Below are 25,628 nucleotides of genomic sequence, written 5' to 3' on the forward strand. Positions count from 1 at the left end.
GTCTTCTTAAATATAGCCACACTTCCGCCTCCCAATTATTTAAATAAATCTATTCCAAACATGACTATGTCAGGGTTTAATTCAGCTACATTATTTTAATATTAAACAGGGCCACTGCTACATTTCAGATTATACTTTTACAGATTCTGTTAAAATTGATGTGGCTTTCTGGAAGTATAATTAAAATATTTAAAATAAGGTACAATAGCACTGAGCCTCTTCAGATCAAGCATTTGTCTTCATTTTGTTAAGTTATCTAAAACCATAATAAAGCAATCTTTAAAAAATAAGTCTAATAATTTGAACATTCTATAGGCATTTATAGTTATTGACTTACCTCCTTGCAGCAAACAACAGCCGGTTTCAGCACAGTCTGATTAACACAAGAAAATAAAATTCTGCCTTGCCTCTCCCTGTCAGCAATTTGCCTCTGTGCAGCTTTAATTTCATTTTCATTTTAACAGGTGGGCTTGCCTTCAGCTTCAATCAATAAGCTGTGAGTTGGGAGGCAGATAATCAGTGGTTTGTGCTAATCAGACTCGGGCTGCTTTCTGCAAGGAGGTAAATTGCTGGGAGACAGAGACCAAAGGGTGGGGGTGGCTGGGTGGAGCTGCATTCAGTGTATCAGACGCATCCATGTTTTTACGCTCTTTTGGTGGGTAAAAAGGTGCGTCTTATACTCTGAAAAATATGGTATGAGCAGGAAGCAACTTTGAAATATTGCAATGTTAGAAACTATCTGCAAGATGCAGCCAAAGTTTATTTATTTTAATAAGACAGTATTAAGTGCATGATTATATTTTTTACTGGAGCCAAGAAAAGATCATTTTAAAATGCTGTTTGATTCATATACCAATTTAGTTACCACCTAAATTTTAAATTGATATTTTTACAGTTTTTAGCAAGGGAAGATTTAAGAAAAGCTTTTTTATTTTTATTTTTAGCACTCTGATACAGTACTGCAAACCTTCATTTTACTGTCCATTTAGACACAGAACCTTCTCTACATAATTTAGGGTTCAATTTGTAATTGCAATCAATTTTTGAAAAAAAAAATCAGAACACAAGCATAGGTATCTTCACTTTCCTTATTAATGAGGCAAGATAAGTAACAATTACTGTACAGAGGGGAAATTATCCCAAAGAACACATGGATATTACAAAAGTAGATTGACGTTCATAGAGGAAATTCTGAAGCACCTTATTTTAGAAAAATATTCTTAGTTCAGGATTACTACCATAGAAGACAGGAAGCATAAGACTGTATTATATTTTCTGTACCATACAGAAAATCTGAATTGGATTTACATAAAATCTGTATTAGATTTTTGCATCTAATGTAAATCATAGGTTGGATTCACTGTATTTAATGTATTCATGCTATTATTATGCAGGCACAACAAGGGAAGAAGTGCTGCAAAGCACAAATTCTCTTCTAAACCCTGGAAATTATCTATCGTTCACTTGCTTGAAAGGTTCTCTTATATGAATTCTTTCAAAATTCGGCATCAAAAGATTCTTTTAATCAACTGTATGGGGTAAATGGGCCAGAGGCTAAAACTTTGACAACAGAAAAAGTAAAAATCAAGGAGTATCTTTTTTCAATAAGTGGCAATTGGAGTAAATATACTTGAAGATACCAGGTGAATATCTTTGGAGATTTTCATCCATCCACGTTATGGTTGTCCCAAAGGTGCTTTCCAAATTTTTCTCGTTAAAAACATTTCACTTCTCATCCAAGAAGTGAAACATTTTCAAGGAAAAATCTAAGAAAGTCCAGTTGCCTTTTAGAAAGCACGTTTGGGACAACCAGGGTGAATTGTTTTCTTTTTAATGGTATGAGCCATGGTCTACAAAGCTTTTCTCTTATTGCCTATACATATAGGCACTTTTGGTCATAGTAATGCTTTCTGAACCACAAGAGTTGCCCCAATGCCTAGACAAATTATATATATTGTTATAGCTCCATTGTTACTCCTAGTGTTTATAAATACAATCAAATGGTCAAAGCTCCATGGCTTTGATATTTTGTCATGTTATCAATTTCATCAATTTCCATATTTGTTATCACCCAATATATAACATTGGAGAAAAGGAACTGCTGAAGTCCAATATAAAATGCCATCTGCAAAGTTACTAATGATCAAGGGCAGATTTGTGTGCTTCACTGCTATGCATAGAATGAGAATGCAGTGCATGAGCCTTCGGCAGTGGAAGTCACTAAAAGTAGAAACCCATCTGTTCAACTCCATGCCTTTTCTTGTCTGTGATCGATTCAATTACTTGTGCACTTGCTGTTTCTTCCTCCCAGACTAAGGTTGGTAACCACCTTAGCAAAGGGACAACTTTTTTTTTGCAATTAGATTAGACAAAGGATTGTTCTATTTCAATTTCTACTTCCCATCCCGGCTCCTCCTTTATCTCATTTTTTAAAAAGTCCTCTTGTACTGACCTTGTGCATTATTATAAAGACCTCAGATATTTTTTTCCCTTTCTGTCTAGTGATTGCCTGGGTCAGTGGAGGATTAAGGCTCACTGATAAGCACTGACAAATCTTGGTGCCCCCCCTCCCAAGTTTAATCAATTTGTTTTTACAAATCTTCATTGGAGTTTCCCCCCACCCTCAACTTTGTGGTACCCTCTTTGGGCCTGATGCCCTAAGCATGTGCTTAGATTGCTTAATGGTTAATATACCACTGGCCAGGATAAATTTTCCTGAAAACTCCAGCTGATTTGCAAATCCTAGGAGGTGGCTTGGAGGTATGATGCCCTCTTCTTTTATACCCTTTGTCAACATTATTGGTTTGTTTGTTTTTTAAAAAAAAAGCTTGAAATCTTGCAAATAATGATAACATACTTATAAAAACTAAGCCAGGATGATTACTGGAACAATGAGTATCAAAACACAATTAAAATTGAACCAACAAAAATGATACTGGAAAAGATGCCGGTGTAGATATGTCCTGAGAGAGAGACTGTTTTAACCACATGCTACATTATTCACTGAAAACATATTATTTAAAAATAATGCAATATATCATTACATAAATGAAAAACTACCTACTAGCAGCAATGGTTCCAGAGAAATTTAGCACCAAGACTAACTGGAAGAAGATGGAGTAAATGGAGGGAAAGAAAATGGATAGGTTCAGTGTAACTGACATCATTTACTGTATTTAAAAAGAAAAAAAAAAGAAAACTGGCGTGAGTTTAGTCCCTCTGGAAACATGCTACCCTAGTAGATCCTGCAGCCAAAATTATATTTTTACTCCTGTGATCATGTAATACAGCCAAAACGTCCCAACACTGCTTTATGATATATCAGAAGGGTATGGCACAAATAGGTGTGGAGGCTCTCTGTTTATTTAGGCTTGCTTATCCTAAAAAATCCTTATTTATTAAGCTAAAAAAAGTTCTTCAGAATGCATGTATTTTTTTAGCTACAAATCTCTTAGTCCACATAGCTATTAGATATGCATTCTTCGAGTATATGCACAATACTCTGTTTTTTCTTTTAGCCACACAATGGAACTTTAAATTTTTAGTAAAAGAAGGATATGTGAACCAGGAAAAGGGCGTTGAGAATTGTTAAGCAATAAACATGAATTTTGCATTGATATATCCTGCCACAGAGAGACAGCAGGTATTTCTTTCACTTATTAAAAACGAATGAACGAACAGACAAACAAACAAAAAACACAATCAATTTACGATTATAAAGACCAAGTATAAATAACATAAAATTAGCATATGTGTATTTTCAAGCCCTGGAGTCTATATCCCCTTAAAGGATTTGACTCATTGGCTATCTAGCTTCCACAGCAGCCTGGGTTTTCAGTAAAGAGTTTTAATTAACTTCCTTATTCCCGCTATATAAAAATATAAATGCAAAAACACCCCCACCCGCCCCCATTTCCCTAATCTGAATTATGCTATTTTCACAGGAACATGCTATCAATATTGTAAGAAGATATATGAACTTGTTAGTAGAGTTTTCACAGGACATTTGCCTAACACCGGATGTGTCATGCTAAGAAAAATTATTGTGGCTAATAGCACAAAAATTAACCAGATTACCAGAGGGATCCAATCTAACCTATATGATCTCGAGAAGCTGGAAACAAATTCTAAGATGTGTGTGCACAGGGCTCAGAAATCCCAATGATGATAAGCAAAATGGCTCAATAGCTGACTAACAAAAGGAAAATACCAGAGGTAAAAAAAAAACAAACCCAAAACACCAGACATACAAATAAAAGCATAGAGTCGTAGGATGACATTGGCCTGCCATGTCTAGCTTATATATTGAGTCAGGTTGATAATGCAGACTATGGCCCCAGTACGTGTTTCTGAAAAATAAAAGGTTGCCACCTACATTGCAGCTGCCATAGTTGAAGATGTCAGTACATAGTAAATGTTGCTGTATTCCTCTTAGCTTCCATCAGATCACTTACATTTTCAGTGTGAGCTTACATCATACATGTGCATCTGTGTGTGTGTGTGTGTGTGTGTGTGTAATATACCAAAGCTTAGAGTATCGATTTAAAAAAAATCACCAGTTCTCTAAACAAGAGGCATTCCTTGCTAAATATCAGGATAAAACTCTGATCCGTGGTCCATGCTTTGCAGCATAGGTTTCTGATCCAGGGTGGACATCCTGCTTAACATTTCTGCAGACAGCGCATAACTATTGCTAGATTTCTCCTCGAACCAACTGTCTAGTGCCCGTTTGGCTTCAAAGTTGGCAATAGGTGGTCCATTTACAGCAATTGTCAAAAGATCGCTGAGTTGTTCCAGAGTAAGTCTGGAACGATTGTTTTTGCGCACCCTCTGGAGGGCATTTCTTCCCTTTTCGCAGCATGCTGTGGAAGTGGGAAGGACTTTGAGGATCTGGATTATCTTATTTAAAAGAGGAAACCTCTGTCTGTATTTACAAATATGACTGATTAAATCTTTAAAGCCATTTTTGGTATAATAATCCACCTTGAGTTCTCGCCATTCCATGAGCAAACTCCCTCTGGTATCGATGCCTTCTCTGCTGATTTCTGTGCAAAAAGATGGCACTACCTCCAGATGTTCAAATATTTGCATCATGTCTTCCCTGCCATAGCTCATAAGCTCTTCTGCGTTTCTGGGCCAAGCGGCAAGATCAAAAACCTGGCACGCTTTCACAAATGTTCGACTGCGAGGTTCAAATCTTTGAGCCAGAATCACTTGGGTCTTCTGGCATATTTTTTCTCGAATTGACTGGAATTTGGCTTCAGCCACCCGTAGGTTCTTCACAGCAACACCATTAAAGCTTTCACGGAAGTTCTCCTCGAATTCCTGTAGATATTCCCCAGGAGAGTCTGCCAGTCTGCTAATCTCTTGGATGGCCTCCTCTATTTTATCATCTACTTGGGATATAAGGAGGTATTCACCTTGAAAAATGAAGGCAAGTCGTGAAAGGACCGCAATGACATCAAGCAAAAAATAGATCAACTTAATGGATTGATAGTCCATAAGGAATTGCAAGAGAGCCAAGGCAATAGCAGAAGCATCTGCTCTTTGTGTTTGGCCACTGACATCTTTCAGATGGGCCACTACTTCCAGGTAGTCTTTGATGAGAGCATTGAGGACATTTTGTTCCCCAATGATCCATTTGATTGCTCGAATATCTCCCAAGAACTCAGTCTCTTCGCAGAGAGTAGCAGCAGTGACTCTTAGCTCACACATCAGCCTGGGAGAGTAACGGTAAAAGCTGAGTAACTGCTTCAGGTTGCTCTCTAGTTCCTCAAGGCAGGGCAGTTCTTTCCCACTAATTGCATCCAATATTTCCAAGTGTGGCTTGTGTACCATTAGAGGTAAGCAGAGCAACCAAGGCAGAGTTTTCCTGATTGTCATGTATATGTTTGCTCTTAGACTGGCAGTAATGTTAGCACCATCTATCCCCAAACCAACACTTGGCTTTTCATCTTGCAGCCTCATCCCCAGAGATGAAAAAGCCCGGTCTAATGCTTGAACATAACTATCGGTTGTAGAAAATCCCAGTTCTTGGAGAGAAAGGAATTCAGTGGCAGGAGGTCCGTCGCTGCTGACATACTGTACATAAACTGCAACGGTGTCAGCAAGTAAATCCTCACTTTGCCCATCTAAAATGATGCTGAGGAAAGGAGATTGCCTCACCCGTTCAATGAGGTCTTCTCTGAGAGCTCTAGCAATGTGATGGATTAAGATTTGACAGTCTCCCTCGTTCATATACTGATCCACCACTTTGAGTTCGCACTTTCTCAGTAGTTCTGCAAGAGGTCTAAAGTCACAATATGGCCGCCCTTCCGTAGCTAAATGATAGGCTGTATTAAACAATAAAGTCATATTTCGACACATCTCTTCTGTCTTCTCTGGGTGCATCCTGAGCCGGTAGAGCTGCAGGCACTTCTTGTGGAGATTACTCTGGCTATGAAGCTTTATAGTGTGGATCTTGAATTGCTTTGAGCCAATGATGAAGGCTGAAGTTCGAGAAGACTGCACTGTGTACTGCCGACAAACATGACACCACATTTCATTCAATGTAGGAGAGTACCGCAGAAACCAGAACTTTTTAAGCCATTCCTGCTTGAAGCGCCGGATCCTTCTGGTGACAGCAGACATCTTGGAAGGCTCATCTGTGGCTGTTATTATGTCATTTGAAACCGATTCATCTGCTGAATCTACTTCCTGATCGTCATCTTCCATTATGGTAGGAACAGACATGATACTTTCTGAAGCTGCCAAACAAAAAAACAAAAAAAGAATTACAGACAATTTAAGACAAATTTCCAGAAAACAACATAAAATGGTACAGTAATCATACAACACTTCATATTTACAGATGTTGCTTGTTCTCAACAAAAATGAACTTGTTACTTGGGTAAGGTTGAATTATACATGTTTTGAAACCAGTATCTTTTAAAGTCCTAATTTCCTTAAGTCTAAGCAATTGTAAAAAGTAACCTCAGCAGTATTCTAGCTACTATCAGATTATAACACAAACTGTTGAGATATCATGGAAGGAAATGAAAGAGTTCTTCTAAAACAAGCACAAATCAACAAAGTTAAGAGTAAGTTTCTGCATAAAATGTAAACTTTGTTTTATATGTTTCACATACATACGAAGCAGTATATTTCACACAGCACATAGGAAATCAAACATACTTCCTAAACTGCATTCAAAATGACAAGCCTATGGTTCTTTCTCCTGTAATGTATGAAGAATATAGAAAACCAATTTGCTGCAATGTTTTTTTTATTGAAAATGAACATATTACAGTAAAAAAGAAAGATAAATTATAATTACAAATTATAATTCTAATACCCCAAATTGCTCAAAGAATTAAGTCTGTGCTTCTTAAGACCCAACCATAAGACCTCAGAAATGTAACGTCTCCTAGGATAATGTTTAAGGAGCATTTTTACTTTGGGTAACTTACCAGTGGGATATGAAAATGCTTGATACTCAGGTACCTGAGGAGGAAGTAGAGATGGCTCAGTTAACTTGCCAGATCTTAGCAGATTTAGCTCAGTCTGCAGTTCCCGAATCTTTTTTTTCAGCCGTATGCAGTTGGGACACAAGGAAGTGGTTGGGAGTTCGAGAGCATCATCCTGAGTCGATACCAGATCAGTGGAGCTGTTCACTTTAAATGACAGAGGTTCTTCACCTTCCTCTTCCAGCAATCCAATTTCTTTGGACGTGGTGAAATGAGAACTGTGAGGGATCTTCCATTCACCCTCATTTCTGTGCCTACTGTGATTAGGAGAACGGTCTTGAACACTAGTCCCACAAGTTTCTGAGACATCTTGAATTTGGAATCTCAAGGATTTTCGAGTGGAAGGGGTAGAATTTTTGGTGAACTTATGATCTTCTACCTTAGTTGATTCCAGGGAAGCCTCTAGGACATCTTTGAAGATGAGGTCTATTTTCTTTTTCTTGGTTTGAGGTTGAGATATCCCTTCTTCAAAGCTATGTTTGTAAGAACTCTTCCCTGGTTTTGATGTAGTGAGCTCAAGAGGGTAGATCACATCTTCTTGGCCTTCTATAATTCTTTCTGTCTTTTCTCTTAGTAATCTTCTGTTCCCTGAAAAAGAAATCAGGAGATGATTATTCATGGGAACACGACAACATTCCTGACACAAAAGCTAAAGCAAATAGGACAAACTTTTCATATGTTACATAACCAATAAATACATTTACTGAAATAAATGCTTAGGCACCCTAATGATGTGTAATATTGAAAATCAAACAATATCTAGGCAATATTCAGAGGCTTGCTTCAATACCCTTCAAAGAATAGGTAGTAAAGTAGCTAACCTGTAATTGAAATTAAAATAAAATATGTACATTTCAGCTTAATGAAAATGTAGTGATAACTTTGACTTGGTAAAAGGCATCATGTCAATACTATGAGGTTTCCATGTTAAACAAGTAAGCTTGATAGACTTTTCCATTGTATAACAGAGTGACACGAGACATGAGAATATACAGGAATTACAATCTCATTTCCCATATCGGTAACCTACACAGTTAATTAGAACCAGGCCAGTGATATCCAAGAATGAGATCTATAGCTTGTTGTAATACATTGCTAAATGTGTAGATTTAAACAAAATTTATCAAAAGCAGAGATTTTAGCAGATTAGCAGTTATTTAGAAAAAAATAACCAAATATCCTTACCTGGAAATTCAGAAGATGGTGGATTTGATTCTATCTTTCTTCTGTCTTGTATAGAATTCCAAGCATCAATACTTAGTTGTTTTCCAAACAAGGGGCTGTTTAATGTTGTTATATTACATTTAAGAAACACACTTTGCTTATGTAACAGCTTTAGTATAGATGTGGCTCATCAAATCCTAGCATTATAGTCCCCAGCAATTCCAATAGCTTTATCTACTTGTTGACACTAGAGGAAAATTGCTATGCAAGTATTGCAACTCCAGGTTTTGTGATGCTGCATTGGAACTTCGAACCAACATCAATCTGTTGTAAGCATGTATCAATTTGCACAGGACTTATTTTGATTCAGTTTTTTTTTTTAAAAAAAATCTTAGATACAATATGCAAGATTTCAGTTAATACTGTATCCCCCTTACTTTTCGGAGTGCGACACTAACTGGAAAATATTTTAAATGACACCTTTCTATCTAAATATTTATTTGAGGTTTAACAGAGTAATTTACATTTTTTAAAATAAATCTATTCCATCTGAACCAAGGATAGTAATATTTGGAATTAAAAACTATTGTCTCCATAACAAACAAGTGAATTTAATATTATACCTGGTCCAATAATGTAATTTGCAGAATTTATGTGATAAAATATCTCACATACACTGCCATTTTGTTCCACTTGTCGATATTCACCAGGCAAACATAGAGTTTTTAAAAATAGCATGTTTCCAATGCAGTGGATGTAAAAATAGGTTTGGAAGCCCTGCTTTTAGGCTTAGGGAACATATTAAGATTTCTAGCAGCCATGATGGTGCTGATGATGGCATGTAGCCGGAGGCTACAAAAACTAATTAAATCAAGGAAGTTGACTAAATTATGTTAATAAGCTTAGTTTGCCAGAATCATCTGAATTTCTTCAAAATAGCAAAGCTTATTAATGGATTACTGTTTTCAAGATAATGTCAAACAGAGTGAAGGATGGAGTGTGGACTTGAAGGTAGAGAAATTGAAAGGTGAATATTTGGGATGCAGTTTTGGTATGTAGGAGGGAAGGATTGGTCTAGAAGATTTTGAAAGTTTTAAGGGCCTTGAGGCAGAAAGATTCACCAAGATTCTAGAAGTAGCTCTTTGGATTGTGGGTGGTTAGTTAGGAGATCTGGCAGATGAAAGGAGGAAGCAGATTTGGATTGGAGTAAAAAAGCATCAGTGATACCCATCGGGAGCCTTTCTTGGCTTCTGGCTGGGTCAGGATGGTAGTTGAATCCTCCCCCCTCCCTCTAATAATGAGGGATTTATACCTCATATGGTAGAGGGTGGGAGTTCATGATCTCCATACAACCATGGGTTTTTCTCAGGAAATCAACGAACTGACATGAATTAGTCCTTGTATTTACTTCAGAATCTCTATAACGCGATTTTTGTATAAAATCTATTACCATCAGCTTTTTGACATGGATAGATCCCTTCCTGGTCCAGATGTGACTAATGGCTGTTTGATCGTCATAGGGCTGAACCCATTCACATGGATCTGGATTTCTAATAGATGCTTTGAATTTCCTTGACAATCTGATAGGTCAGTGATGGCGAACCTTTTCTTCCTCGTCTGCCAAATAGGGTGCACACACGCTATTGCATATTGTGTGCGAGCCCACACACATAATTCAAAGCCCCCCACTTGCCCCCACTGCGCAACCCTCTCCCACTCCCATTTCCTGACTTCCGGTGGGCCTAGTAGGCCCATTTCATGCCCTCCACAGGCTGCAGAGGCTTTCTTGGAGCTTGGGGAGGGCAAAAACCATCCCAGAGGCCATTCGGAGGCCAAAATCCCCCTTCCAAAGCCTCCGCACAAGCCAAATATCAGCTGGTGAGCACACACATGCCGGCAGATATGGCTCTGTGCGCCACCTACGTGCCATAGGTTTGCCATCACGGTGATAGGTGAATCAGCAACATGCCCTCAAAAAAATCATGGATCATCTTGAGCAACCTCTCTCTGTCAACTAATTCCAGATGACCCCTTGGCTTTCTCAAAGCCCCCAGAAATGTGACAAACTAGCACAAAATTTTGTCAATAAAGTTTATCAGAGTTATTCTATTCAGAACAGAACCAGTCCTAGAGTGTTCACTAAGGCATAATGTTGCCGTGTTTTGGGATTTCTTTTAGTTTCTGACTTCTGAGGAAGTGCATTGGAGGCTCTCTAAGAAATGCTCTGCTGCCATATGAGCTGGATCCTTGCCTCTCCTGGGAGCTTGGACTGCCACAGGGAGAATAACTACTTGGATCTGGGAGAAGTTGTGGAAGTCTCATTGCAGATAAGGACAGTTCTAATCACCTTAAAGGAAAATTACTGTTTCGTAGAACCAGGTCAAACTCTGAGCAACCCACCGCTGGCGCAGAAGTGCCACGCATGAACAAAGTGATCACACACACATTCACATTTCCGAAACAGTAGCGAAGATAAAATGGCTGTAGAAGGCGCTAACCAGTAATCAGAGCACAGAAAACATGACCATAGTAGTTTCATATTGAAGCTTCATACTACAGTATGAATGTACTGTACTACTGCAGTAGTAACCTGCTTCTTTGGATGTGGTGCTTGGCGCCTATTTGTGTTGCTATGAACTTCAAAGATATCTTTTAATCCAACTGATTTCCAGACACTGGTAGGATTTCCCAATGTCTGCTACCTAAGTGATATTTTAATGTTACATCCTGTCCAGGGTCTTGTCTTGCTATGGCACTGTTTGATCCATGTCTGCTGCTGTTTCAGACAGTCTCTCAGCACATCTTTGAGTGCAATCTTACTGATACACATCTGGATTATTATTATTTATTATTTATTAGATTTGTATGCCGCCCCTCTCAGAAGACTCGGGGAGGCTCACAACAGTAATAAAAACAATATAGCAGTGGAACAAATCTAATATTAAAAAACATATAAAACCCTATCATTATTTAAAAAACCAACCAGCACATTCATACCAAACATAAAACAAAGTATAAAAAAGCCTGGGGGAAAGGTGTCTCAACTCCCCCATGCCTGGCGGTATAAGTGAGTCTTGAGTAGTTTACGAAAGACAGGGAGGGTGGGGGCAGTTCTAATCTCCGGGGGGAGCTGGTTCCAGAGGGCCGGGACCACCACAGAGAAGGCTCTTCCCCTGGGGCCCGCCAAACGACATTGTTTAGTCGACAGGACCCGGAGAAGGCCAACTCTGTGGGACCTTATCGGTCCCTGGGATTCATGCGGTAGCAGGCGGTTCCAGAGGTACTCTGGTCCAATGCCATGTAGGGTTTTAAAGGTCATGACCAACACTTTGAATTGTGACCGGAAACTGATCGGCAGCCAATGCAAGCCACGGAGTGTTGAAGAAACGTGGGTGATGTTCTGGGTTTCATGAAGGACAGTGGTTTTGACACTCACCAGAGTCCACCTGCCCTCTTTTTGGCTGGTGTACAATCTCTTAGAATTTGTAGTAGAAACCTTCATACATTGTGAAGAACTTCTGGTTCTTCACATCAGCAGCTCCCCTGTCCTGCTTTGATTAGCAGGATATCTTAAGGCTGGCAGGGTATACCTGTTAATGGCATAGATTTTGTTCTGCCCACTGAGCTGACATATCTTTTGGTGGAACTTTTCCCCCTCAAGTCAATTTCCATCACAAATCTTTTTGTCCCCGTTCCCCCCTGCAAGCATACATAATTTATAAACAAAGTGTTGACTGAATAATTCTTATAAATCTTTTCCTATACATAATTCATTTTACATCCTTTCTCTATTTCTAATTTCAGCCATAATACTCTCTTTCCATACTTTTTTTAATCTTAACTTACTTTCTTCTTAATACATACACAAAATTACTAAATGCACTGCGTTCCTAATCTTTTTACAATAAGATCAATTGTCTTACTTCTCCATTGTGAAATATATTTCTCAAATTTCCCATCCCACTTTTTAACATTTCAACTTCATCACTTAATTTAAATGTAGTCTAGCTTCCAAATTACACTAAATTGTCATTTTATATTCCATCTGCTGTTTTGTTTTACTATAAACAATATACTGTATATCATCATATTCAAATCTTGCAAAAAAAAAACCCTCCAAATCCTCTTTAACTTAGTTGGCTATCCACAATCAATAATATTAATTTCAATCTCCTTAAATCTACTACTATAAACCTTATTTGCCTTCCTCTTTTCCATTAATCTTCCCCTCTTTAGCCAATTTCTCATGGCCTCTCAAAAATTCCACTTCTTAATTTTCTCCCATTCCCTTAATTTTTTTTCTTTTTAAAAAATATATTATATGTTTTCTTCCTGATCTTTTTTCTCACTTTTAAATGTATTATTCAAGTAATTCTCCCCAAACTTTCTCCTAATATCTTCCCACTATTTCCTTTTTCACCCTTTAATTGATTCTTTTTGGGGGGAGATTCCCGTCTCCTTTTTTAATACCACTGTAAATTCCAGTGAAATTATCTAGCTGTTTTTTACTTTCAGTACTTTTTTCTTCAAAGTTAATTTCTTGCTCCCTATTTATATTCTTTTTTCCATCTTCCTCCTATTTTCCTATTTCCAATAAAATTTATGAAATTTTTCTTTTCTTTTAAGATTTCACACATATTTTTAACATCTCAAGTAACTCCTCATATATCCAAAGTTCCATATTACCAGTGTAACAAAATTTTAAGGTTTTTATATCCTGTAATTAAAAATTTAAGGTCCATGTAATCTCTTTTTATTTCCAATTTCTATTGTCCAATTCCAATATTAGTCCAATCCACTTCAACCCAAAGATTTATTATCTTCCACAGTCATAAAAGATAGAGACCAAGCAATGTAGCGAAACAAACACTCCTTGAAAGTTCTCAGAGTTTCCAAATTATCTTTTCTGGTTGCCAAGGTCAAATTTCACAGCTGCACTTTCTCTTCTGTCTTCCACCAAATGTTGCAACGCGCTCTTTCCACCAGCAGATGGCTCTCTGAAATCTGCAATACTTTCAAACCAGCTGCTTGTCAAAACTGTCTAAAATACTTTAAATCCACATAAAAGAAGCTTTTCCCCAAGTTATTTTATTTGATTGATTAATTTATTAAAATCCAATTATAAAAACAGAAATCTTCTTGGGGTTTGAAGTTTTAATGTCTGCTTTGTTCTTCTTCCTCCACTGAATTTCCCACATGCCGATTAGCTGTTAATTACAGCTCCAGGACATCTTTTTGTCCAAATGTAAAGTCCTTTACCTATGAGTTCATTCTTAGCATAAAAGCCGAATGTATCCATTTAGAGAGATGGCTAGTGGTAGTTCCACTCTTCAACTTGTATCCACATCTAGTTTTTGTGAATATCTGGCTAAGAAGGTGAAAGCCTTTGCTCATTTGTGTGAGTTGCCTTGAGTTGACTTCCAGTGCTATTTTCCAATATCCCATTGAGTTCTTGAGGAAGGTCCTTAGTGTCCTGATCACTTTGTATAGTGCAGGCATTCAAAGATCCATGTGGGGGCCACTGAGTCGTAGGGTTTTCCTGTAGTCAATCCAGGCTGTGCTCAGATTGGTCTGTCTAGACCTTGAGTCTTGGGTGATTGATCTATCTACAGCAGTGTTTTTCAACTAGTGTGCCATGGCAGGTGTGCCGCGAAGCTCAGAGAGAGAAAGAAAACAAGAAAGAGAGAAAGAATGAAAGAGAAAGAGAGAGAGAGAGAGAGAGAAAGCAAGAGAGAGAGAGAAAGAAAACAAGAGAAAAAGAAAACGAGAGAGAGAGAGAGAAAGCAAGAGACCAAAAGTCCAAACTTTTTTTAGCACCCCCCCTCAATGTGCCCCAGGGTTTTGTAAATGTAAAAAATGTGACATGGCTCAAAAAAGGTTGAAAATCACTGATCTACAGTATGAGCAACTGCTATTTTGAGCTTCTATTATTGTTCCCAATGGTCTTCTGAATTGTACTCATATACTGCTACACACACACACACAGGTCAGGAATAAGGAAACACAGTTTGGATAGCTATAACTTTGAGTACCGAGCACCTGGAGTCTGTGGCATGCTAATTTTTAAATGTGTCATTTTTTATAACCTCTGTTATTTTTCACTCCAATTTGATACAAGATATAAAATCAAAATGCTTGGAAATGCAAGCGAACTACCTTTAACTTTAACCAAGATTGCGACTACTCAAAAAATATAACCAAAAACAATAATCTGTTCATAAATATAATCATTTCTACAGTTCTGCAACTAAGAAAGTGTGTATTTACATAGTCTACTTGCACACATTGAGCCCCAGCTAATTATGACCCAATTATCAGCATTTCTGGTCCAATTAGTAGAAAAATTGGTTGGATACTACATGAAAAGCAGTGTTTATTTTTCATCCAGGATGTACCTCTTCCATTTTTGCTTCAAGTTTCAGGACAATATACATTACATAAATAAATTGCCCATAATAGTGTTGAAAAAAATAACAAGGGAAATAATTTCATTTGAATCCTCTTCTTCCTTTCTTTCAACCATCAAGTTTATGTGAAGCTCCTTTTTAAAGTACTTTCATGAATGGACCTTTACACTAAGAAGAATGTAAAACCCCTTATGGTGCGTGCATGCAAGATTAGGATATCTTAGACTTAATGTCTCAATATATTTGGAAAGTTCCCAATTAGTTCTGAATGTTTTGTTCTCTGTCAATGGAGGAATCATTCATTCTCCAGCACTCATCAGTATTTGGTATATAATGCTAGTCAGGTATATTTGGTGAATATTAATAGTTGCAGTTCATTGTCAGATCTAAGCATCATGACAGCCATTGTGTTTGCCAGAAATATGAGGGTGTTATGCAAATTGAAAAGGACATTACAACTGTACCACAGCCACTGTATCTGCCCTATGCACCCTAACCCCACCCCAAAAATCAAGCCTAAATATCTCCTTCAAGACAATGCTGCTTCCTTTTCAGTATATATTAGATAAAATTTCCCCATATCCCTTATAATATACAGTGGTACCTCTACCTAAGAACACCTCTATTAACGAACTTTTCTAGATAACAACCGGATGTTCAAGATTTTTTTGCCTCTTCTCAAGAACCATTTTCCACTTACAAACCTGAGCCTCCGAAACTGTAACCGGAAAAAGGCAGGTAGAAGCCTCCGTGGGGACTCTCTAGAAATCTCCTGGGAGGAAACAGGGCCGGAAAAGGTGGGGAGAAGCCTCCGTGGGGCCTCTCTAGGAATCTCCTGGGAGAAAACAGGACCTCCACCCTCCCTGTGGTTTCCCTAATCTCACACATTATTGATTCCTATGGGAAAAATAGCTGCTTCTTATAAACGTTTCTACTTAACAACCTGGTCACGGAACGAATTAAGTTCATAAGTAGAGGTACCACTGCATATTTTATTTGATGGATCTATTTCAACTGTATTATCTGTTTATTTCAACCTGATTTACACTGCTGATTTTTTTAAAAATCGTGGACTTTTTTTTATAGATCATTTTGCAAGACCTGCTTGATAACTGGGTCAAAAATAAAGACACGAACAAATAGTGTAAGGAAAGGAGCAGGGGAATCTCACCTCTTGTGAGGTTTCGGTTGATGGTCTCCTGAGACATACTGTGCAGCCGCTTCATGTAATCTTTGCTATACCAGACCCTCAGTCTCTCCCCTGGCCGGATGTCCCGACAGGTCCGAAAATAAATCCTCTCGCTGTGCTGAAATGCCATTAGATTCTGCTCTCTCTCCTCTCGAGATATGGCCACATACCTAGGACAAGGACGAGGCAGATTTTTGACTTATAAACAGGCCGAATATAAGTTTAAGTCACAATTGTAGGAGTGACCTTGAAAGAGAGCCACAGAAACAGAAGCACTGGATGGCATGAGTAAACGACATGTGAAGAAACTGTAAGAAAATAATAGACACCTTCAAGGAATATTAATTAACTTATTGAGATTAGCATAGGCCCTATTTCTCTTCTTCAGGAAAATACCCAATATTGCTAAACATCTGCAGAGTTGTATAATCAAAGACAGGAACATCTATGTTGGAGTGCCAGATTAAAGTAGAAAAAATTGGTCCAAGCAATTGCATTACAGGTTTATGTCAGAGACAATTCTGCTTCCAAGGTAATTAGTACTGCTTCCTTTCAAAAATTGAACAGACCATGATCCTTTGGAAAATCCTATTCCCCTTTTGTTGAATATATTAAAGTTGTTATTTCCTAGTTGAATGGTTAAGAGTGAAGAAGGAAGGCCTCTTTCCTTCATCCCCCACTTTACAGCAGAGGTCCCCAACCGCCGGTCCGCAGACCGGGACCAGGCCGTTGGGGCTTTTCAGCCGGTCCGCGGCGCCAGGGCCCCCTCGGCCTTTCCGCACCACCAGCGGCGCTCCCCCCGCCAGCCAGCCAAGCCCCGCGCCCGCCGGAACCGGCTCCTCGCTCTCCCCCCGCCGCCCGCCGCGTTTGCAGGAGGTGGGGAGGGTTGGGCGGCCCGCCAAGGCCAGGAGGGACACCGCTGCCCCCCCCTTCCCTCTCTCCGCCCGCCGCTGCGCCTCCTTGACGCCGAGAGGAAATGCCAGCAAAGGCTTTCCTCAGCGGAGGCCGGCGAAGGTGATATTGAATGTCGGGGGAGAACGGGCGGCACGCGCTCCCTATCTCCCTGCTAGCCCACTCGGAATATTCAAAATAAGAAAAACCTTTGCCGGCGAAGGCTTTTCTTATTTTGAATATTCCGAGTGGGCTAGCAGGGGGATAGGGAGCGCGTGCAACCACCCGTTCTCCCCCGACATTCAATATCACCTTCGCCGGCCCCGCCTCTCCTGCAAACCCCCTTGCTGAGAGCCCGGGGCGAAAGTGCTCTCGCAAAGGTGAGGCGGGCAGGGCATGCGCGCGTCATCGCTGAGAAGAACGGAGAGAGAACGAGAGTGAGTGAGAGCAACAGACAGCAAGATAGAGATAAAGTGAGAAAGAGAGAGTGAGAAAGGGGGGGAGAGAAAGAGATAGCAAGAGAGAGAACAAGAGAGAGAAAGAGTGTGAGAAAGAAAACAAGAAAGAGTGAGAGAGAGAGAAAGCAAAAGAGACAGAAAGAAAACAAGAGAGAGAAAGTGAGAAGAAAGAGGGGGAGAGAGAGAGAAAGAGAGAGGGGGGAGAGGGAGAAAGAGAGAGGGAGAGGGGGGAGAGATAGCAAGAGAGGGAGAGAGGGAAAAGGGGAGAGGGGGGAGAGAAAGAGAGAGGGAGAGAGAGAGGAGATAAAGGAAGAGGAGAGAGAGAAAGGAAGAGAAAGAAAGAGGGATAGAAAGAGAGAGAGAGTGAGAGATGCTCAGTGAGCCTTTCTTTGAAGTTGCCTTTCTTTCTTTCTCTTTCTTTCTTTCTTTCTTGCTCTTTTTCTTTCTCTCTTTTACCTTCCCTTCCTCTATTTCTTCTTTTCTTTCTCCTTCCTACCTTCTTCCCTTACTCTCCCCTTTCATAAGTTTCCTTGCTTCCTTCCTCTGTTCCTGTCCCTTCCCCCTTTCTTTCTTTCTTTCTTTCCTTCCTTTCCTCCCGCCATTTCTTGCTTTCCTTTTCCTTCCTCCCTTCTTTCCTCCCTCATTCCCTTCTTTCACTCCTTCCTCTCTTACTCTCCCCTTTCACACCTTTCCTTGCTTCCTTTGCACCCTTCTTTTGTCCCTGTCCCTTCCCTCTTTCCTTCCTTCCTTCCCACCCTCCGTCCATTCATTCACCCATTCCTCTCTTGATCGCCCCTTTTACGGCGCCGCTGACAGCTAGCTCCCCCCCCCACCGGGCCATGGAAAACTGGTCTAGCTTAAAGCCGGTCCCTGGTGCAAAAAAGGTTGGGGACCTCTGCTTTACAGGATATAAATGGGGTTTCTGACAAAACTCTAATTGAGTTTAAGTAAAATCTAAGGGTGCTGAATATGTCCAGCTGTGTCTAATATACTCCGTGCATGCTATATGGGTAAAAGTATGGTCAAATGTTTTGTTGTGATCTCTGAAGAGTTTAATTTTTCTTAAAGATAAAGCAGCAATCCATCTGTAAGACATCCTGCCTTAGTATAAAATATACAAGTCTTCCCTTAATGACACAATATAGAAGCATTAACAAATACTGTAAGTGTCCATATCAAAATTGTAACTGGACCTGATCTGTTAGATTCACACAATACATGTTAGTGCCTGAATAATCAATTTTAAATGGAAAGTACCACATAAAAAGAATGCACTTTCTGGAATAGTGTATTCTTAATGGTAAAGTACCATCACTAAGGTAACAAAGGTGCTGAAAACGTGGGGTATTCTCTAACATTCCTGGAGAAATATTGTGTTTGACTCTCTTTATAATGTTAACTAGCAGTCCCTTGTTTAACTTAAATTAAAGGAAACTTTAAACCTGTCTTTACTCCATGCCTTTGCATACATCTAGAAGCCCTACTGGTTCAATCTAGATATTTTTTCATTTTCTTTTTTGTGGAAACTGCATGCCTAAAGAATAAACAGCTAGAATAAACAGACTACTAATCTAGTACTGTTCCCATTCAATTTCCTTATGTAGAGCTGAAGCTAGTCAAGGTCTAGTGTAAAAGTGGTCTCTAGAATTGGACACCATGGTCACTCAATGTTCAATTCTACCACACTTTTTAAAAAAACCATAAAGTTTAAGGATAGCATAATGTAAGGTTCATTTTCCAGTCTTACTCTTCTTAGGAATTTATGTAGATGGAGAAGACACTTAAGACACACTTCTCTGAGGTCACACCATTGTGTGGCAATGGTTTCTAAAGTAAATTTATTTGCTTGAAGCACCCTGAAATACTTTATCTTGTTCTTAAGTTGTAAGGATGGATAGTTGCCTCTTGATTTCTCCTCCCACCCTCCTCCCACTTTGTATGACTGCAATTTGTTGCTTGTCTCCTTACAATTTATATTTAGTTTCCTGATTGATTATTTGTACCCTATGACAATCAACAACAACCAACAACAACAATAATAATAATAATAATAATTTATTAGATTTGTATGCCGCACCTCATAATTCTTGACAAATGTGGTATGTTTTTTATGTACACTTATGCACCAAAGACAAATTCCTTGTATGTTCAATCACACTTAGTCAATAAAGAATTCTATTCTATTCTACTCTACCCTACTCTACTCCAGCGTTCTCTGTAAGCTGCACGCACGCGTGCACCCTTTTCCATGGGCGCCCGCTCCCATCCCCCTGCCAGCCCGTGGGGGGTGGGCGGCGGAGGGGGAGGTGCGGCAGTAGGAGGAAAGGGAGCCGCGGCCACCCCTGCCTCCCCACGGTGCCTCCGGCCAAACGCGCCCCTGGCTTCTCGGCCCTGCCCCCCGCCCGCCCGATCTGCCCCTTCTCCTCCTCCGCCGCCTCCTGCCTTGGGGTGCGACTTCTGCCGTGGCAGTGGCAGCTGCAGGACGAAAGCGCTGCCAGCCAGGGGGCTGCGAGAGAGGGCTTTCTCCGCGGGCTTTGGGAATGCCCGCCACACCCTTCTCGCAGCCCCTTCGCTGGGAGTGCTTTCGTCCCAGACTTCCAGCAAGGGGGCTGCAGTAGAGGCAGGGCAGGTGTTCCCAAAGCGCTTGGAGAAAGTGCTCTCGCAGCCCCCTCGCCATCGGTGCCTCCGTTCCAGAGCTCCGCCTCAGAGCTGATCACCCTGCCGCCGCCCCACGGCTACTGCCCAATGCCGCTGCTGAGAGAAAGAGAGAAGGGGGGGAGAGAGAGAGATAGCAAGAGAGAGAAGAGAAAGAAAGCAAGAGAGATAGAAAGAAAGAGTGAGAGAGAAAGAAAGCAATAGAGAGAAAGAAAGAAAATGAGAGAAAGAGAGAGAGAAAGAGGGGGAGAGAGAAAGAGAGAAATGACTCTTGATTTAAAGCATATGGTAAAAAGCACCCAAATAATAACAGAGAGAAAAAAACCCAGCCGTTTGTGTGTGTGTGTGTGTGTGTGTGAACTCTTGAACCATTTCCAATAGCTCACCTCTAATTGGAAATGGTTCAAGAGTTCACACACACACACACACATACAAGGGGGGAGGAGACAGGGATGGAAAAAGAGAAGATAATAATAGTAATAGATTTTGGTTTTGTTTTATTATTAATTTCTTTTAATAAAAAAAGAAGGGAATTTCTTTCTTTCTTTCTTTCTTTCTTTCTTATTTATTTATTTATATTTCTATGCCCCCCAGTCCCAAAGGGACCTTCGCTCAGACACTATACTTTTCCGCCCACACCGAAAAAAAATTAGAGGGAACATTGCTCTACTCTACCATGAAATTTCAACTTACATCCCAGAAGTATTATCTCTCTCACTTACTTGCCTAGTGGAGCTGAATTCTCACCTGCACCCTATTTTTTACCATTTAGTTTTACTAAAATTCATTTAACCTGAGAGGATATGCCTCATAGATTTTTGAGAAAAGAGTCACTATGATATGAATTACCACACACCTTTCCTGAAAGCAAAAAAAGAGGTTCAATCTTAACTATAAAATGGATGCAAATACTTGTTTCCTGTTCTAATTTTGTGTATTTAGAAACCATGGGCCCAAACATCTTTTTCTCCTTGCTATTAATTGTTCTGCCAGCGTGTCCCAACCGTCCGTAATTACAGGGTAATTAGTCCAAAAAGACACACACCACACAACAGAAGGAAAACCAAAATTCTTTATCAACAGAAAAGCAGAAAAAACTCCTTTTTAAAATGTCAAAGGGATTTTCTGATACACACAAGGCACAGGTTAAATGCAATCCAATTTCTCACCCAGTAACTGGGAAATTAAGTCCAATTCCAAAGTCCAGAAAGTCCACACACAGTCTTGAACAGGGAAACAGCAAAACCACAATCTTGACGAAACTATGAAACAGATAAACTTCCACAAGGCTAAATCAGCACGCTGCTCTTTTTATCTGTAGCACTAATTACAGCAGCCCCACCCAACCACAGGTGGCCTCACTTATCTCCTGTAATAATCCTTCAGTTGTTCTCTTCTATGCATCACTCTCCGCATGTGTGGGTCTGTCATAAGTTCTTGTTTAGAATACAGGGATGATAAGGAAGATTGATCTCCTCCTGGGCTGTCTGCCAAACTCCCCTCTTCCCTGTCACTCATGCTTCCTTGGTCAGAGGAGACTTCGCCGACAGATTCTATTGGGAGCAAAACAGGCCTGTGGCATGTGGATCTTTCCCCCACATCCACATCCACATTCCTTGGGGCAGGAGCTGAGCCAGAGCTAACCACAACATTAATCAGAATGGATACAAGAGATTTATCATTCTTGTAGAAAAGGCTTGAATAGTAAATTAGTTTTGGATTAACAAAATTAACTTTGGTGCTTGAACCAAAGATCCTATGAGCCAAAGTTCCTGCCAGATTGATGTGTACAAACACTACAGCCCTAGTACAGAATTGAAAAGAGTTGGAACTCATGAGCTCTTGGCAAGTTGTTCAGACTTTAATTTGTCTTGTGTCAACTTAGATATCAGGGAGAAATAAGCAGATCCAAATTGAGATTCTGATCATAACTGAATTTTGCTATATACTGTAACACTAGTGCAATTGCCTTCCGTACATATTTTTGCTCCCTAATGTTAGTGTGGATCTTTTTGAGATACCTTCCTTGTTTCTGTACACTATTGACTTAGGTATTATGTTGTGATTATTCGGATAAGAAAAGAGCAAATACAGCTCTTTACAAAAAATACAAAAGAGCAAATAAGCCAATTGTGGCTTTTTATTTTTTGCTTCAAGCAAGAACTGGAGAATTAGCTCTATAAATTTTTAATTGTCAAAATTGGAGAAACACTTGGGGAAAACATTCTGTACTGGGATTGTAGCATTGTCTATTCCAGTGTTTTCACTAGTGTGCCGCGAGACATGGTCAGGTGTGCCGCGAAGAAGGAAGCTCAGGTTCCGGTCTCACAACTTTTTGCTGAGAGAGAGAGAGAATGAGAGAGAGAGAGCAAGAGAGAGAGAAAGAGAGAGAAAAAGAGAGTGAGAGAGAGAGAGAAAGCAAGAGAGAGAGAAAGTAAGAGAGAAAGAGAAAGAAAGAAAGAAAGAAGGAAAGCAAGAGAGAGAGAGAGAGAGAAAAGGAGAGGAAGGGAGAGAGAGAGAGAGAAATGAGCAAAAAGGGGAGGAAGAAAGAGAAATGAGAAAATGATTGAGACAGAGAATGAGAGGAAAGAGAGAAAAACAAAAGAGACAGAGAAGTGACTCTTGATTTAAAGCATATGATAAAAAGCACTCAAAGAATAAGAGAGAAAATAACTCCAGCCCTCACTGTTTTTGGAAATGGTTCAAGAGTGTGTATATACACACACACACACACACAAGGGTGGGGAGGAGACAGGGATGGAAAAAGAGAGGACAGTGTCTTAGGGTGTCATTTTGTGTCATTTTGGTTGGTGGTGTGCCCCAGGATTTTGTAAATGTAAAAAATGTGCCGCGGCTCAAAAAAGGTTGAAAATCACTGGTCTATTCTAGAGTTGGATAAAATTAGGCCAAAGTCATTTTATTTGGACTCTTTGGCCTGCCATATTATATACGATTATATTATGTGTTATCTATTGTGGGAAAATGGGAGTGGGGAAGAGTATGAGGTTGTTAGCATATAGCCATAACAAATTCCTTTCTTGAATTACAAGAATCATCCTTTGTCTCTGAGCTTCTGCACTTGCGTGGAAGGACATGGGTGGAATCTGCCAGCATGGCACTTGGAGATTGGAGAATGTGATGAATTTGTGGGTGTGGGGACAAGGGCTTGAACTTTCAACTGGGTGGTGAAACCCTGGGCACTTGATTCGGGTTTCACCCAGATCAGGGGTAGGCAAAGTTGGCTCTTCTATGACATGTGGACCTCAACTCCCAGAATTCCTGAGCTAGCATGATTGGCTCAGGAATTCTGGGAGTTGAAATCCACAAGTCATGGAAGAGCCAACTTTGCCTAACCCTGACTTAGCTTTACCAACATGGCTGTGATAATAAATTGGGACTTTGAAGAAAACTTTGATTCGGACTCTGATTTAATTTTGGATGCTATTTGGAACCCTGACAATGACATTGCAATGTCATGGCAGGAATGAAAATATAGTCAGATAATTTGCATCCTTTTTTTTCATTCAATAACTGAGTAGCTCCCATTTGGGACCCACTTCAGAAGTAACTTTAAATCCAATGCATTGGTGATGCTGCACCTGCAACATTGTTCCCTTTTATTAGTTCCATTCCCGGCGCAGTTGCTGCTGGAGTTTCTGTTCTCCCTTCTAGTTTTTCTACATGGAATCTTGGAGTCCACCATATTTCTCCTACCACTATGGAGTTATAATGAAGAGAATAGTGAAGAGAATTACGCTTTATTTCTAAAGGTGGAGAAGTTCTTACCCTTGATAGTAAGCAGTCCATTATTTTGTAGGCAAGGTGTGCCACAAATAATTCTGCTTCCTAATTTATTAGCCAGGATTTGGCTTAGAAGATGTAGCAAATCCCCTTACATGACCATAATTCATGAAAGAGGGCATAAGGTGGTTTGCGAATCCTTCTTGCTCTGAACAGAAAGAATGTGATTTGGTTCAGATGAGGCTTTCAACTCTTACGGTGTATGCATTGCCTTTCCTTCCCATCTTTGGGGTAATTCATCATTGCCATTGCAATTTCATGGAGAAAGAGAAAAAAAGTTCTAGAGGCCAAACTCCTTTTTCCAGGCTTGACAGAGGATGAACAATTATGTCTGGATCTTCTTAATGTCTGCTCATATTGTGCCTGGAAAAGCATTACTAATTTTCTACTTGTGTTTTCTGCATCCTGAGTCTTGTCTGTGGCAGATGGCAATGGAAGATTCTTGCAGGAATGGTATAGCTGAAATTCCTGGGGTCTTCAGACTTTTAGAATACCAAAAGTCTTTCCTTTGCTTTCCCTCCCTCCAGAATGGAACAGATAGGGGTCAATTTCTTTTCTTCAGAAAGTAGAGCTGAGTCAGTGCATCCATTTACACTTCTTAGTTTATTTCTTGGTCAGCCATTGAAATGGATTACAATAGTGGTTCTCAATTTTTTTCTTCACTATAGATCCACTTTAAATACTTTTGTGGCCATGGACTCCCAATACTCAAAATTTAAATCATAACATTTATTCAAGCCTTTGTGAACCCTCTGTGATGACATCATAGTCCCCAGAGGTCCGTGGACCCCAGGATCAGAACCACTAGGTTAGAAACATATATATATATAAGAATACGCAAAATCATCCATTTTGAAATTTGATTTAGACTACTATTAATATCCTATTGTTATAGACATAAAAAGAATCAGAATGTTTCCCTGAAAACAGAATGAAAGAATTGGCTTAATTCAAAAGGGCTTTCTTAAAAAAAACTTTCATTTTTCAAATTACTTAGAAAACATTAAACAAATAAGTAGTTCTCCAAAGGTACAGCATTCCACAAATATTAAACTGAGCAATTCTACATATCTTAAAATGAATGTCTACTCTTTTTCCAGATCTTTTAGTAAGGCAATGGTGGACAATATTCTGTTGGATCTGAAGATATTATAGTAATTTATTTTAAGCTATTCATTCTGGATCATGCATACATGATCCATGTGTACAAATGGACATTCATATTGCTCTGCAAACCATTTCAAAATTTGGAGAGAAACCAAGAACCCATCATTTAAAATAAGAACTTTGCATTTACATGATTATTTCAAAGATAAAATTCATTATAGAAAGTAGTTACTATTTGCATTAGGCTACTCTTCCCTATTCTAGCATGTTTGCTATATTGTAAAACCACGAATTCCATATCATAGGCCATCCTAATTACATTGGTATCACACTATGTTTTGTAAGTATGTAACTTAGGAAAGTGGCTATTTTAAACCTTATTTAAAAGTAACAATGAAATAAGCATGTCTATGTTTTTGCACATGAAATATACTTTAGATGTATGCAGAAA

At 39.5% G+C, this 25,628-nt stretch overlaps 1 protein-coding gene across 2 annotated transcripts in view; it reads right to left on the reverse strand.

The window, feature by feature from the left end:
- Positions 1-3,926: 3,926 nt before the first annotated feature.
- PRDM11 (PR/SET domain 11) overlaps positions 3,927-25,628 on the reverse strand; it is a 54,955-nt gene continuing 33,253 nt past the window's right edge. Inside the window, exons 6-8 of one of the 2 annotated variants that reach the window (XM_070760563.1) lie at positions 16,248-16,435; positions 7,449-8,093; positions 3,927-6,746 (exon numbers count right to left, since the gene is read on the reverse strand). In XM_070760563.1, the coding sequence (XP_070616664.1) occupies positions 4,585-6,746; positions 7,449-8,093; positions 16,248-16,435 (2,995 nt within the window). In that variant the 3' untranslated portion in view covers positions 3,927-4,584. The remainder of the gene's footprint in view (positions 6,747-7,448; positions 8,094-16,247; positions 16,436-25,628) is intronic. The other variant, XM_070760572.1, reaches the window with a different exon arrangement.

This window comes from Erythrolamprus reginae, chromosome 1 (genome assembly GCF_031021105.1).
Source record: "Erythrolamprus reginae isolate rEryReg1 chromosome 1, rEryReg1.hap1, whole genome shotgun sequence".
NCBI classification, from domain to species: domain Eukaryota; kingdom Metazoa; phylum Chordata; class Lepidosauria; order Squamata; family Dipsadidae; genus Erythrolamprus; species Erythrolamprus reginae.